The sequence below is a fragment of the Sebastes umbrosus genome, chromosome 17 (assembly GCF_015220745.1).
Source record: "Sebastes umbrosus isolate fSebUmb1 chromosome 17, fSebUmb1.pri, whole genome shotgun sequence".
Classification (NCBI taxonomy): domain Eukaryota; kingdom Metazoa; phylum Chordata; class Actinopteri; order Perciformes; family Sebastidae; genus Sebastes; species Sebastes umbrosus.
The window spans coordinates 23,302,702-23,319,748 of record NC_051285.1 but is presented as its reverse complement, the minus strand read 5'-3'; the positions used below and the strand labels follow the sequence as shown (position 1 = coordinate 23,319,748).

The following is a 17,047-nucleotide window of genomic DNA, read 5'->3' as shown; positions in this document are numbered from 1 at the left end:
TCTCATTAGGGGCTGAGCCCCCCTGAAGATCGGATCTGATCCTGGATTCGCCCCTGGCTAGGTTTCTGTACCAGCACCCATAAGAAATAAAAACTTAATGTTGCTGTGCTGCAGTGTGAACAGAAACAACAATGTTATTCCAATGACAACATGCTAACTGCTAGATTGATAGCATCCGCCGCTTACAAGTTCTTGGCAGCATCTTCAAACATTACAGCTACCTACAAGCATTCCAATCAAACTTCTGGATAAACCACCAAGTGTGTGAAATTTCCCATTTTCGACCATGTGAAAGTCACGACAAGCTATTTTACCTCACCACACAAACATGTTTTAACATTCCTTTTAATCCTGCGCCCAGATGGCTACAACTGACTGAGTTGTAGGCCTGAAAATAGACCCACTGTTATTGGACAATATATTACAGTGACAATTCATCAGCAGCCGACAATGCGCCGACCGCAGGCTCTGGTCTTGGCCGCTCTCCTGCTGAGCCAGTAGGGAGACAGGAAGGCTCGGTGTAGTAGCCTTCAGTGTAATTTGGTTCTGATAACGACCTCCTTATCACTGCAGCAGACAGCTTACTCCTTAGCCTGCCACTTCACAGATAACACCATCAATCAAATCTGAACGAGTTCCTCCTGTTCCCACATTTCTTTCCTTACTTCCAGCAACAGAACTGTTATTCTACTTTCCAAGCCCAAAGTCTGACAAACCTCAGCTGGTTGCTTTACCGTCTGGTTGGAAGGGAAGCTTATGTAAAGAGTTATATAGTAAGGCTGTCAAAGTTAACGCGATAATAATGCGTTAACGCCACGATTTTTAGGTTGTAGGCGGTTCAGTTTTAAAGCTAGAGTGAAGATAATGGCATCATACAGTATGAAACTAGAAAAACCTAAGGAAACCATTGGTACCATTGGGCTTGAGTTTGCCATGTTATGATTTGAGCATATTGTTTATGCTAAATACAGTACCTGTGAGGGTAATGAATATTTGTCATTGTTTTGTGTTGTTAATTGATTTTCAATAAAAAATATGTACATACATTTTGCATATTTGCCCACTCCCATGTTGATAAGAGTATTAAATACTTGACAAATCTCCCTTTAAAGGCACATTGTGAACAGATACAAAAATGTGTGATTACTCACGATTAACTATGGACAATCATGCGATTAATCACGATTTAATATTTTAATTGATTTACAGACCTAATAAAGAGTTATATACATATAGATATTGCTGTTCATCAGAACAAATCAGATAATGAACCCCTGGTTCAATTAGAGGTTTAAAAGTCTTTATGCTTATTATTATACTACTACATGGTGATTCAAGGGCTTCTGTGTGTTCTTGGTCTTAGCTCTCTTGGATCTATAGCTTCATGTCATGAGCAGGCATAATGAAAAATCAAGCCGTTTGATGATCGATTCTCATTTACTATAGAGGCTCATTTGAGAATATGGAGAGTGCTAATTTAGAAGAATAACAGCTCACTCAATTAATTATATTGCTGAGTGCTTCATTTCATAATGGAGGTGCATGTGGGAAGTTGAACCGATGATCACGGAGGACTGTACCAAGCAGAGTTTAAATACTTCTCATAGCTCGGAGAACATGATTGATTATACGCCCTGTGACTGTGATGGCGTGCACTTACACTTGCTGAGCAAACATTTTAGTCGGACTCATTTCATTTTCAACCCCACATACCTCCACATACCACCTATGTGTAACAATCTCATAATTATTTTGTACCAAGAGTAACATTCGTCAACAGGCAACCCAATTTCGCTTCGTAATTAGAGAATAATTAGTGAGATTAAAGAAGGTAATATTGGCCTCCTTTGTTCCTACTTTTTGACTCAACAATCGTTTGTTTTGTATATAATGTATTAACTGTGCACTGTATGCTGTATGTGTGTGTGTGCGGAGAAGAAACTGGGAGCTAATCTTTTCAAGCATGCAGCAGCTTGCTACCATTGCCTTCCAATCTGAGCCTACTGTGCTCTATCTTCAAGCAACACACGTTACTGCTATGAAGTGATGCAGCTCAACACCGCCTACTAACAAAATACTTCACTGTATTGTGTATGTGTAAAGTATATGTATGTGTGTGTGCGTGTGTGTCCATGCCTATTGCCCTAGCAAACCACCTGGCTCTGGTCTATTCAGTGTCAATTATTGTTGGGATGAAAACATGGAAATATAATCACATAGCAAATTGCATAAAAATACGATGCAGCTCTGTGTGTGGGAATATGTATGTGTACAAATATGAGGAGGCTCTGGGCACATACACAAGTACACACATATTAAGATGCAAATGCTCGTTTTGTTAAAGAAATGCAGCGAGGTTACAGACGTGGAAGAGCTTGGTTTGTCTTTGGATGAGCGTGAAGTCGCTGCTGAGTGCACTTCAGAGAGACTTTGAAATGGAAATCTCACGGAGGCGCAGTGAGCTCGGGGCAGTGGAGGGATGCGAGCATGAGACTGATAATACCATCTCCTTTGGCAGGTTCCCTCATGCTTACTGGCAGGCAAATCTCACTCAGCACTTTCCCCCTCCCCGCCCAATATCTACTCACAGGTGCAAACAGGTACACCACATACAGACCTGTGCTGACTGAATACAGAAACACAACACACAAGATCAGTAATGTGTGGACATGCTCACACAAATAATGGCACAAGAACAGAGCACAAAAACTAACTTCTAACCCGTTTAAACAGCTTCTATAACTCCAGGGCATATTAATCAGTACTCGTCAGTCAGTGCTCTGTCGGAGCGCATCTTAGTCAGTATTCATCAGTCAGGACATGTCATGTCGGAGATGTACTCATACATTTACTAAATACAATAAATATGAGCTAATCTCTTGTCATGTCATGTCTGTCTTTGCCTTTTACATCAACAGAGAAAGACAGACACAGACAAAGAGGGATAAGTGATGCTGAGGCAAACGGCCAAACAACAGAAGCAGACCTGACTCTGTTTCCTCCTGTCTCCCCGCCTGGTTCCCCATGTTGGTCCGCTCTGCGACTCCCACTCTCCACACCGGGGCGGACTAATCCAAGAATCCGTGGCTGCGGGGGAGAGGTGTGTGTGCGTTTGAGTGTCGGGGTTGTTGTCTCTGTTCAGCACCCACAACCAGCGCCGGTCAGCCACATAGAGAGGAAACCATAAAATTCTTCTTATTCTTCCCTCCGACTGGTCTTCTTTTCTGTTCTCCACTCCTTCCCAGGACTGTAAGTGAGTGAGTGTGTGCATGTGTGAGGAGGCAGGCTGCGTGTCCTGTCAGTGAGTGACTGCGAGTATGTGTGTGAATGTGTGCGAGCGTGCGTGTCCTCCAGAATGGTGACAGTATGTCACACTGGCAGGCTGGCGGGCGGGCGAGCAGCGTCGTGTGCACTTCATTATTGCTGTGATGACTGGAATCAGCTCAGAGGGGGAGTGGCTTCCCGGGCCACACGCACACACACACATTAACACACCTCCTCCCACTGCTGCCAGCCAGTTTACTCTCACCAATACCAGTTGAACAATGGTGAGATGAACCGTCCCTCTCACTGGTACTGAAAAGACGAGGGTGTATAAGAGAGAGAAAGAGAGAGAGAGAGAGAGAGAGAGAGAGAGAGAGAGAGAGAGAGAGAGAGAGGGGGTGGAGGGAAGAAGGAAGGAAAGAGGAGCAGGAAGAAAGGAAAGGCACTATTTGTATTTTTGGCAGAGGGTGACAGAGCAGCTCTTGTCTTTTCTTGCTAAGGGAATTTGCAGTTTGGGACCTCACACAAAGTCTCCCGTGCCCGCTCCCCCTCACAAAATCACAACTGCAATTTCCCAATAACAGTTCATAAATGGGGAAAGGAACCCATCCAGCAGGGAACAATAGCATGTGCTGTATGCGAGTGCGACTACATGAGTATAAAGATGGGGGGTGGTGTGCTAGTTTTGGTGGGGCTGCGTGGAGCTAGTGAGGGGAAGGCTTGTTTTTTTCCCCTCGCCCTTTCTCATTCACAATGTATGCACGTGTTAAATATTTATGATGGCACAAACTACTTGGAGAAACCAAGAATGACTTGTCATTTTCAGCTGTACTGGTCTCCTTTTTTTGGGTCCCCAATCTTCAATGTTGTGTTTCTGTGTGTGCACGTATGTACAACTAACAGGAAAATCATTATGAACCCCTCGTGGAAGTTTGGCCAAAACACAAGGAAGTCAGAAACTACTCCTCTACAATACAGGCAAATTGCTGTCATTAATTAATTAATTTAAAAAAAGATAATTATAATTAGGGCTGTCAAAGTTAACACGATAATAACTCGTCAACACAAATCCGTTTTAACAACACTTGTTTTTTTTAAGGCATTAACGCAACTTGCGATTTTTAGGTGGTAGCGGGTTCAATTTAAAGCTAGCTTAAAGATTCTGGCATCATATGAAACATGAAGAATCCATGTCATCAACCATGTCATACTAGCTTGCCGCAAATGAGGTTAAATAACGTTCCAAACTTAAATTAACTTAACGATAGAGTCGACGATGTTGGAAAGCTAGCATAATTTGAATGTAGCATCGCCTCAGGAGCACTGACGCATTGTAACTACTTCACAGACACAGAGCGGAGAGAGGACCTTAACTCAACAACACTACCTCATGACAAGTAACCGCGGCAGTGCTACTTTTGGCTGAGTTTTCTCTTCCATTCTCCAGTAAACACGGAGCGGCGACGACGCGCTTTGAGTTCAGGCTGGTGCACGCCAAGGGTACAGTACGAGCAGGGAGGCAGAGAGGCATGTGATTGGTTCTTTCCAAGTGGAGTGCGAGGCAGTGATTGGTAGACGTTTTTACAGGATTACAGCAGCTACAGATGACGGCTCTTTTCCGTCCTTTTTCAGAGCTCATAAGTAACAGATCGCTGTCGGGGTGTAAAGACCATTTCAACCAATACAACAAATAGTGTATACTGGATGACATTGTCAACCCTGCCTTTAAATTTTGGCGAGGAAAAACTGGCATGGCCATTTTCAAAGGGGTTCTTTGACCTCTGACCTCAAGATATGTGAATGAAAATCTATGGGTACCCACGAGTCTCCCCTTTACAGACAAGCCCACTTTATGATAATTCCAAGTCGCAGTCAAGTCAGCACACTGACAGCTGTTGCTGCCTTTTGGGCTTGAGTTTCCCAAAGTATGACTTGAACATATTTTTTATGCTAAATGCAGTCCCTGTGAGGGTTTCTGGACAATATTTGTCACTTTTTTGTGTTGTTAATTGATTTCCAATAATAAATATATACATACATTTGCATAAGGCAAGCATATTTGCCCACTCCCATGTTGATAAGAGTATTAAATACTTGACAAATCTCCCTTTAAGGTACATTTACGTACACTGATACAAAATGTGCAATTTTGAACAGATACGAAATGTGCTATTAATTTGCGATTAATCGCAATTAATTATAAACAATCATGTGATTAATCGCAATTAAATATTTGAATTGATTGACAGCCCTAATTATAATTCATCTATGGGCCAAAAATACATCTACATCACAGTTATACCCAGTTACAAGAAACAACAGGGATGATTAAAACCGCACAAACTGTTCAAACAAGCGGCAACTTTAGCAAACAAAAGATTTTCTATTCATACCCTTCTGAGCAGAGCTATAGTGTTTCATCCAACCTCAGTTTACAGTGATACAATGAGAATGCACTATGTCGCGTTATCTGAGTGTCTATGATACAGTATGCTGTGCTGTGATGGTCCAAAAAGAAACCTCGGTTAGCCAAGGGCACAACTCTGTATGAAGTACTATTTATCAGAAATCAAAATTCATCCCAACTGCATCATCAATTTTTAAAGCCATACTTGACACAGATAAGCACTGATATTTTTAGTAGGGTGAGCGTCTCTGTTGCATAAGCTCAGAGCTACCATATTACCTCCTTCGTGTTCACTGCTGAAAAGAACCATGGAAATAAAAATGATAAGCTGAATAAAAAAGCGATGGACATTTAAATTTGTAGCAGCATTTTTGCTCGATGTGTATTTGATGCACAAAATACCCTAAGCTCCAGCCAGAAAAATCTTTAAAAAAAACAACTCCAATAGCTGTTAGGAAGGTCTTGCCTACTGCACGATTCTGCCCACGTCAGGCTGAATATTCAACCCTTTGATACAATACTGTACACAGCTGCCTCCACCCTTTTTATATCTTATGAATGTTGCATAAACTGTTGGTACATTTTCCTCTTCCTTTTCTTAATATTCTCCTCTCTCCTCTCCTCGGAGCAGCACATCTACCTTGGTAAACAAACATGCCTCTAATCCAGCTAAGAATGTTCTCCTCACCGCAGGACGTCCATCTCTGTGGGCCTCTTTCAAGATCTGGCAAGACCATTTCTCTCTGTCGTGCATCTTTGGGGGACTTGCTGGGGTCACAAGCTTCTCAAGAGAGGAATTTCAAACTTGGTGCCAAAACTCCGGTCAACAAACCTAAAAGAGGCCAGGTGTGTTTATGTCTGAGTTGATGCCAGATGTGTAAATACGGTGGAGTAAAGATATTCCCGCTTGCCATAATCCTTTTTACACTGCATGCATAATAAACGAGGGAGTGCACTATCATACTGTATATACTGTAGTGTATATTAAGACTTGGACGGGGCAATATGGGGGACATAGAAGGTAAAGGTGTGGGTAATTTTGCATGCATATTGTGTGTGTCCATCTGCATGTACATGCATGTATGTCCTTTTACTGCTTATGTCAGTGTGTGTCTGTCATGGCTGAGTGCTTATGCAGGCTGAGGTGTCCCAGTGGACTGAGGCGTGTTTGATTAATCCATCTGACAGATATGAGGAGCTGAAGGACCATACCTCTCTCTCCTCCTGCCTCCCAAACACTGGCACACAGACAGACAGGGCCCCACTGGGACCACATGTTAAGGCTGAGTCTGGTGTCTGAGTTGTGCATAGTAAAGCTCACACACACTCTGGGTCCAGAATGGTTCTAGCCAGCACACCTCTCTGCTCAGCTTATCCTTAACCGTGATATTAACTAAAGTCATCTGACACTTGCATCATACATCCATCTTCCCTCTGAACTGGTGTGATGAGGATATGATATGAGCAATGAGCTGATTAATAGGGAATAGAAAGTCATAGTCCATCTGGTGCGGTTGGCAAACCTCACATATGGTGAACAGTCTGAGAGAAACTTCATCTCCATCACTCACTGACAGCAGACCTTTCATACAGCAGAGGCTGAAGGTTAAAGGCTGATGGCTTTTTGGGGAATGACACAGCAAAAAATACACTTGGTGTTCTGTAAATCTTCAGCATGCAGTATTTTGCATTCAATAAGAGCAGAAAAAGCATGAGATGCATTTGAATCAGGATTTAGTAGCCAGCATCCAACAACTCTCCTTTATAGAGGATGGAACCTGCCAAAATAAAAAATAAATGAATAAATAAATACATGACTCGATAAATAAATATGCCATTAAATATAGCAAAATAATATTACAAATAAATGTAGCCATTAATTAATTGATAAAATGTGATATAAATTGATATTTCTGTTTTAATTTACTACTTTATTTATTCATCTTGGTATTAATTCCCTTATTTACTTACTCTTCTGTTTAATTTTTTTATGTATTTTTGTATGTATTTATTTTCTATTAATTTTTTTATTCTTTTTTATTCTATTTTGTATTCATTTATTTTTGCATTTATTTTTTATTTATTCATCTATTTTTGCACTTATTTTTTTATTTATTTTATAGTTATTTTAAATGTAAGTATGTTCTGCATGATAAATATGATGTATATATATATATATACATATACATACACACACACATACTGTATATATGCATTTATTTATTTATCAGGTAATTTATTTATTATTTATTTTTTATTTTGGCAGGTTCCGTCCTCCTTCCGTACTCCTTGACTAGTTGTAATCATGACACCAATACCGTTAGAGCACTGATGAAACATTATCTCTGTATAGCATGTCACTATTCTATGTTTACAATCAAGTAGAATGTCCCTCAGGTGAGGAGGACAGAAAAGTGAACGTTGTGGCATGAGAGAGCTGCATGCTTCTTGGTAAAGCCAAGATAATCCTGATCATTCACTTTCATCTTCTTGCTGAGGGAGATTTATGAGATGACAGTATTGCGCTGACACGCATCACTTAGGAGAAAAACAGCCTGCAGCAGAAATACAGTAAAACTGGCAGCTGCCTACATGTCTTTTCAAATCTGCAAACTATTGTAAAACACTCGACATGTTTGTTCTCAACTTCAATCCTAAATTCAAAAAGTGATACTAGATGCAACCAAACTTACACTAGTGGAAGACACTTATGTTAAGCTGAACTCCACTCACCTAGACATTAACGATCAATGTGACTGAACAGAGGTGAAGGAAAGTGCCTGTCAATGAAGTGCCCATTTGTAAAGTTATGCCCTGCAGTCACCACCCATCCACCAGGCTTGTTATTTATAGAGCAGGACAGTCTTATCTCCTTCTGTCTCTTCTCCTCGCACACTCCACAGGGACTCCTCTCCAAGTGAAAGCTTTACTGAATTATTGATGAGGTGTTTTAAATAAGTCATCAGGATGAGGCTGGGTTTTAACCCGTTGTCTGACAGCACGCTAGAGTTGGTTAAGTGCCAAGTGGGATAGGGGAGAGACTCCATTAGCAAAAATAACAGTTTTTGACTCATTAGCACGGCATGCTGTGAGGGGAGGCGAGGGCGGGGTCAGACTGTCAGTCAGCTGACCCTTGTAGACGATACTGTGTGTGTGACTGTGTGTGTGTGTGTGTGTGTGTGTGTGTGTGTGTGTGTGTGTGTGTGTGTCTGTGTGTGTCTGTGTGTGTGTGTGTGTGTGTGTGTGTCATATGAACTTGTGTACCACAATGTTTTTTTCCAAGGGACCCTTGCTGTTTTACATCCTTAAAGCCCACTGTGATATGGCATCTAATAACGCCTAATGAAAGTACTTCTGCTGTGCTTGAATCTTGTTTTTTTGTGCTCAAGACTTGTTTTGAAGTATTTAAGAAAGGGAAAAGCCTCTTATCGCATAAGAATAATGACTATAGTGGGAGCCGTCATTCGTATTACAAAACCCATGACTGCATAGCTGACATCTAGTTGGAACTGGGGATGAGAAGGTATCATCAAAATATTTTCAAAGATCATAATAAAAATGGCTATCTTGGTTGATTGCATCCAGGGAAAGAGGGTACACAGACTGAAGACAGACCTCATAGTGCTGCAGTATTTTGCAAAATTACACTGGTTAGCACAAGGATGCTATATTGTTTGTGTCTTTGCTTTCCCCTGAATGCACACAACCTCAGGCACATCTGACCCAGTTCTGATAAAGTAGAGGAAATAAATGATGCATCTCACCACTGCAGTCCTCATTCCCACAATTAAGATTTGCTAAATGGGATCTGGGGGTACAATTACAGTTCGAAACAAGATGACATACTGTATTTGTTACGTATAAAAATGGAGTGTAAATGATGAAAAGTATGTTTTCACCACTCAGTGAGGATTCATTAATGTGTCCACAGTCTAAATGTATTTGGATGGCCTCTGAGAAAACACTCAATTAATCAATGACAGTTCTGCTGCAGTGTGCCTTAGAACCCAGTAAGTCCTGATTGCTTCTTCTCAGTGTATAATGTCACATACTGTATCAACTAGGGAGAAGCCTGATCTGTTTGTGACAGAAAAGCCTGAAGACACATCTCAGTATCCGAGTGAATGTGTTCAACCCAAAATGTCATAAATGAAAAATGATTTTTTTTTATCTTCTCTTCACCCAAAAAACTTCAGAAGCTTCCCTTCCACATTCATAAAAAACTCAAAAGACCTTTAACAGCATTGCATCTCAATATCAAGGAGTTCAAAATACCACAGATCACCACCCCAATCTATATTCAAATCACGGCATTTCCCCTGTGTGGATATTTCAGCAGAACTCTCAGGTCAGGCTCAGTGACAGCGGAAGGCTAAATGATGATTGTCACTGCTGGCATGCATGGTTAACCATTGCTGCTCTTTCAGGTGTCAGATCTGATTTTACACTTGCCGATAAGCTTGATTTATTGGACCGGTTTGACATATCCACTCATTGTCTGTCGTTATATGTCTTGACATGCACTGGTGTAGAGTCCCAGCCCAGGTGCAGAACAATACAGCTTGCCTTATGGGAACATTATTTAGATTAACTTCCACTCCTTAAGGGTGCAGGCACCCTTGTCCCACTTTACTTTTTTCAGAGGCTGTAGCAGGCTTAAACTAGAAAAACCTAAGGAATTCATTGTTAACAACCATGTCATGCTAGCATGTCGGGAAAAATGAATGAAAATGGGTTCTATGCGTACCCGCAAGTCTACCCTTTACAGACATGCCCACTTCGTGATAATCACATGCAGTTAGGGGCAAAAACCATGCAGTGGTAACCTCTAGGATAAGCCTCATGAAACTTTACAACAACAAACTAGAGACCTAGGGCATTCAGAGGATGGATGGCTTTCCTAGGTAGATTGAAAATAAGGGGGTTTCTGAGCAGTTTCCACAACAGAGGTGCTCGCCATCGAATCCCCGAAAAAATACAATTCTTGCAGAAATCTCCAAATGTCGAAAGATTTGATACCAAATCACAGCATGGATTTTTCTATGGTGTTCCTCAAGGTCTTGGAGTCTTAATGTGGTATTTTGAAGGGATTATTGATAATTTTTTATCAATTCTTGAGTGGTAAAAAATTATTAAATTTAGCACCAAATCTGTGTAACAAATAATATCAACTCAAAACTTGCTGCAACATAAGTGAGCATGGGAATGGCCATCATATACTTATATCATACTGTTCTAAACCCTTATACACTTACTCAATTTATTTTAATTAACTAATTTCCTTTTTTGCATTTCTGATTTATGACTAGAACAACTTGACACAGTGCTGAGCTGATCTCAAATTAATCTTCAGGTTCCCAGCTTTCAGATGATGTACATCATGTCTATGTGATATCTACTGTTGACCTGCTATCTCACCCTAAAGGGGAATCTGCTCTTGTCCTTGGGTGTGAAAACCCAAACTTTGGTTAATTAGAGCCCAATCCAATGAAAGCTGGGTGAACTCACGGTCTAATTGTGTTTGAAAGAATCGAGATCCTCACTTGGCCTTGGTTTCTCAGCTCCTCTGGAGTCCTTTGTCAAGTAGAATTCAATTATCTCTGCTTCAGCACAACAACCCTTTGAAGGAGAAATTCACAGCATCTACACCCTGTGTGGATGGGCCACCAAAAACAAACACAGCTACATATCTCCCTCACAGAGGATTTTTCCAAGGATGTGCTGGGAACAACATTAATTACTGCAAACAAATCCCTGTCATTATCTACTGCCATATTTGTTCTCTATGTAATACATGTTTTGCTATCAGATCTATTTGTGGTTGCTCTGGTTATCCAGTGGCCCGCCCTAGTAAAATACCAACACACAATTTAATAGATAATAAAAATAATTTTTAAAAAAGTGTTCATCAGGACATGGCATCCTGTAAATAATTTACAGTAATTTCAGTGACTAAGAAAGCTGATAAAATACAGTGTGTGCTTCACTCACACATGGATAGCATGGACCACAAATCTCCAACAACAACAATGTGTTGCACAAATACAGGAGGCGGCAGTATTTGTCCCATCAGCATCTGATGTAATCAAGTCAAATAGCTGAAGACTGTCAGGTATCTCCACCCTTGTTCTGGCATTCTCATGCAACACCAGAGCAATAAAACATTTACATGCCTGCATAATGTTACTTAAGATGTTGGTGTTGGTGTACTTCTTGAACTGCCACACCTTTACAGGTAGCCTCAAACAGCTGAACACTTTAGTAATGGAGATTAATAATGAAGCAATTGCAGGGTTTAACATTAATGTTTTTTCACTTGTCTGGTTGGGCAAGCGGGTCAGAAATTTGTACTTTCCCCTAAACAAATTGTTTTATTTATTAGTGCTCAGCACATAACAACAAAGACCATTAGCTCCGGATAGAACGATGTTTTTAGTTCTTTTTACCACTCGCCCAAACGAGTAAGTGAATTGCTTGATTTACTAGCCCCGGGCAAGCGAGCAATCCTCGTTGTTGACCCCTGTGCTGATCAGCTGTCTCCGATTGTTCACAGACCTTTAATACCTCACTGGAGACATGCCATGCACCAGTCCTCCAGAACTCCCAACATCATCCATGTTCCCAAAAAAAACAAGGATCACAGGATCCTCCTTGCCCCGCCTTGTCCTGTCCCACCTCAAAACCCTCACTGACCGACTTCTGGACCTCCCAGACCCCCTGCAGTTTGCCTACAGAGCCAACAGGTGTGTAGACGACGCAGTCAACATGGCCCTCCATCTCATCCTCCAGCACCTGAACTCTTCAGGAGCCAATGCCAGGATCCTGTTTGTGGACTTCAGCTCTGCTTTCAATACCATCATCCCGGGTTTGCTGCAGGACGAGCTCTCCCAGCTGCAAGTGCCTGACAATGATGGTGCACTTTTACACTACCATCATCGAGTCAATCCTCACCTCCTCCATTACCACCTGGTAACAGCTGCCACCGCCAAGGACAAGGTCAGACTGAAGCGTATCATTCGCTCTGGGGAGAAGGTGATTGGCTGCTATCTGCCATTCCTCCAGGACCAGTACACCTCCAGGACCCTGAGGCGGGCAGGAAAGATTGTGACCGACCCCTCCTACCCTCAGAGACATCTGTCTCTACGCGTTACATCAATGCACATCTTAGACTATCATCCTTCACTGTGAACGTTTGCATATCAACTGATCAATATTTTTGCATATTCTGCAAAAAGCTGTACAGCTCTCTCATTCCAAAATACAGTTATATTGTACATATTTGTTATAGTACTTTTTAAAGTATTTTTTAAATATTTTTATTGTAATTTTTCTATTCTATATTTATGTTCTTGACTCTTGCCGTTCTTTGCCTGTATTTATTTCCTTAATAGGATTATTGTATATTATTATTATTATTGTTTATTATATGCACCAAACGCTGAGACAAATTCCTTGTATGTGAATAACCTACTTGGCAATAGACCCTACTCTGATTCTGAAAAGCATCTCACAGCAGGGACTTCTTTCACTATGTTCACTATTAGGGTAAAGACAGCAACTAGAGTGACGACAGATGGAGGCAAGACTTAAATCCTAGCTTTTTATCACATTTAAATCACTTGTGAAATAAAAGATCTCCTTAAGCATGCTATGTGTCAAATTCATTTTTGCCAGATTTTTGTTTGGATTTTGAAAAATAAATCACAGACATGGTTAGTAGGAAAGGGACTAGAGGGCGATGGAGGAAGACATTGTGGAATCACGTATCTTCAGATTATAACTGTACTTTAATGCTGATTTTCAAATGTGGATACATATGGAACTTTTTAACTAGGTTTGTGACTACTGCATGCAATTAAATCTGTGCAGTATTAGAAAGATGCATTTGATAGGGCTCAATAAACTTTGAATTCAGGTGTGATAGGAGGTTAAATAGATACATAAAATGAATTCTCCATTGGTATTTGGCCATATGTCAATATTGCATAGTGCTTACTGTGATCCACACAATGTTTTTCCTATTTATTATGATGAAACATTTTAAATAGCCAAGATAATATCTTAATTTTAACTCTAATAAAATCAACAAAATACTTGGGATAATTGTGATTTTGTATTTAAAGTGCATTTCCAACAGTATTCAGAATTCCTTGTAGCCATGTGCACAATTATATATGTAAGAAGTAAATGATGTGCTCACCATCACATCTTCAGTGGAATGGAAATTAAAGGCTCGTCTAAAATAATGTGTGCTTACAGTATTTGCACATGTCATGACAAGGGTTCTCCTTTCATTCAGAGCTTTGGGGTGTTCCTCTGCGTCTTAAATTATAACTCATGCTTGAACACACATACACCATAATACAGTACTAAGATAAACCAACACATATCAACACTACTGTACATGCACACAAGAGAGCAAGCACACTAAAGTGAAATAACATCAAAACACCAGCCAAATACCACAGAATTTTTCTCTCTCTCTCGTCCTTGGATAGAAAAAAGTTCATTTTTCCTCATTTGTCATCCAAAACATAGCCTGCTGTTCACACGGCTGAGCAGATGTTGTGTGAGGAGCAGACTATGAATGCGGCCAGTCTCTCGGTTTTGGACCAAGACCCTGAGAACCTTAGTCCTCAGCCACCTGCATTTCATCAATGCCAACCAAACGAGAATAAAGAGACACAAGAGTAGAGAGTAAAGGGCAAAGAGAAGCATCTCTCAAGCTACTTGTTCCCACCAGCATCTGGGAGCTGCGACAGGCAGCTTTAGTGATGTACTGTGGCCCTCTAGTGGTCACAAGTGGTTGGTTGCACTACTAGTGTTTACTATGAACATCTCTTATTGTTTTTTTGTTTTTTTTTTTACATCAGACCAAGTCTCTGAAATTAGTTATTTGAAGGTATCTGTGCCTTACCAGACAGGCTGCGGGGACGGGCCTCCGCAAGATCTGAAATGGCTCCAGTGGTCACAGTCTTCTTCATCCGGGAGCCAGAGGCTGCCAGCGCAGGCTTTATCAAGGCATCATCACTGCTGGCTCTTTTCAGCTAGAAACACATCTGCTGTTAGTATCAACATATCAACAGAGGACTAACAATGTTAAAATAATGTTCTGAAGAGATTTAATCACTCATGTAAAGATATCATGTTAGTTTATGGTAGACAGTAGTGTGCTTGTGACTCACCCTGCTGAGACGCTGTTCTGAGGCCAGCATGTTGGAGGATCTGGAGGTCTTCATGGCTGAGGAGGAGGTGGTGGTGGTGGAGGAAGATGGGGTCAAGGAGGCCTGCTTCTGGAGTCCTGGCTTGGGCAGCCCCACCTTGGTGGCGCCCGATTTCAACATGGCTGCGCGTCAAGCTAACTACACCTGAGAGAAGAGAGGAAATTATTGAATAGCAAACTTCTGAATGGTTATCCTCAAGCATTAATGTGCCTGTGTATTCGCTGATTCTTCCAGAACAGACACTCACTATTGTCTCATTGAAGGTTGCACTCTTTAACCACTATGCCAGAGGCACCAGTAAGCACTGCTGATGTATAAACGCATGATCTTCCATTAACTAAAAAAAGCACTTCGAACAAAAAAACAAACAAGTCAAGTCAAGAACAAGACGAGTGACACTGTGCAAAACTGGCCTCTGACTTGTATAATAGCTCTTTTTGACTGCCATGAAAAACTAATATCTTTATAAATACACTTTGTTGATAACTTTATTTTTAGCCTCACCCATGTGTAACTTGTTTACTACAATCTATCCACTGTTCAATTTTGACCAAAGCTGAAGTTTCTGCCTCTTTCCTTTATGGGGCAGTATCTAAATCTTCACTACTGCAGAAGAACACATAAAATACAAATATATTCATATATAATATATTAGGCAATAATCACATTACAACTAAAAATCAGTTTTAGCAATACACTCGCTATAGATATGGGTCAAAACTAGAATTACTTATAAAATAATAAGGAGACTGTTAGCACTGCCTAGTGGCATTTTGTGGCTGCTCCAACATAAACAAGCCAAGAGTTGCCTCTGAGAGGGCAGCTAAGGTTATTCCCGTAGCAACACCACTGATCTACTTCTAGCTAGATGGAGAAGAGAGAACAAAATATGTCTTGATTTGTTCAAACCAGCTGCACTGACCAACACACAGCACACTCTACATCCATCTATTGCTACAGATCTAGTAGGAAGTATGCAGCTGGCTACAGGCAAAACTGTCATCCCTCTGTAAGGAATATTGTTAAAAAGCAGTACTATAATGGCTTCATTTTTCCAGCTCCAACAGGATGTGGTAACAGAGACTGTTAAAAGGTGTGCATTTGATGACCAGAAGGAAATGTACTCATCAGGGCAAAGAATAGCTGTAGGAAATGGAGGGAGGTAGGAGTGCACTTAACCTAGGAGAGTGTGTACTGGTAAAGAGCTCTGTAGCTCCCAGATGACTGGCCGAGTCATTGATCAGGGTTGAGGTAACCTGATCTTCTGCCTCTGAGAGGCACAGTGCTGTTAATGGGGATAGCCTCTAGTGTCTGCAAGCAAGGAAACAACTTAACCCTGGACATTGCTGTCCGGGGAGACAGTTTTTCCCCCTCTGCTGCTCTAAACTGGTATATCATTTGCTGCAGTGACTGAAATGTTGCATGTGTAGTACAGCAGTTCAGAGCAGGAAAAGTGATGCAGCGATAAAAAATCTGCGGTAACCAATAGTTGGCTTGGCTGTCGTACAAATAATGTTATGATGATGGGTAGTGTGGGCACTAACCCACACAACCAACTCTGTTGCGTGGCAATAATAAAGCATCTTGTAACCACTAAAGACAATAAGAGATCCACATCAGTAAAATGTTCCCAACATAGGACATTTAATTTGGTACATTTTACACTGCTATTTTATTTGAGAATGTTTCTGGGTGCTTCTTAGGGACTTATCTGATTAACACACTGTATGTACTTTTTTGTTTGTTTTGTACCCATATGAGAGCATGTGTCTCCCTGCTGGCCCATCATATGATGCTAAGACCTCTCTAGGCAAGATCCTGTGACTAACTCCTGCCTGGCCTTGTAGTAACATCTCAGCGGGGATGGCTCACCTCCCTTGAGATCAATTTACAAGGCTACAGCACCACTCACTGCCAAGCACATATTTGACTTCTCAACCTGCTATAATCTCTGTGTAGGCTAAATGAGGAAGTGAGGCCAAATTGAGGATGTCCCCATTGAGGTTATATTTAATTCTATTTACGAAATGGGATGGAACTAGGCAACAACCAAACATTTTGTAGAATCAATTTAATCAGGCAAGTGTGAAACAATTATGTAATGTTTGAAAACATACGCCTTAAAAATTGCAAACCTTCTATAAAGCAAAAG

At 41.0% G+C, this 17,047-nt stretch overlaps 2 protein-coding genes across 6 annotated transcripts in view; one reads left to right on the top strand and one right to left on the bottom strand.

Moving 5' to 3' along the window:
* The window catches only part of specc1 (sperm antigen with calponin homology and coiled-coil domains 1), an 80,578-nt gene that overhangs the window by 49,057 nt on the left and 14,474 nt on the right, over positions 1-17,047 (bottom strand). For 4 of the 5 annotated variants that reach the window (XM_037749702.1, XM_037749698.1, XM_037749701.1 and 1 more), the window contains 2 exons: positions 14,857-15,039; positions 14,589-14,718 (listed from right to left, as the gene is read on the bottom strand). In XM_037749702.1, coding sequence (XP_037605630.1) covers positions 14,589-14,718; positions 14,857-15,015 — 289 coding nt within the window. In that variant the 5' untranslated portion in view covers positions 15,016-15,039. Of the gene's footprint in view, positions 1-2,986; positions 3,577-14,588; positions 14,719-14,856; positions 15,040-17,047 lie in introns of those variants that run through there. The other variant, XM_037749703.1, reaches the window with a different exon arrangement.
* On the top strand, positions 5,458-14,580 carry LOC119476304. The gene is made up of 2 exons (XM_037749705.1): positions 5,458-6,517; positions 12,225-14,580. Exon 2 carries the CDS (start codon positions 12,248-12,250, stop codon positions 12,857-12,859), a length of 612 nt encoding a protein of 203 aa, XP_037605633.1. The 5' UTR covers positions 5,458-6,517; positions 12,225-12,247; the 3' UTR covers positions 12,860-14,580.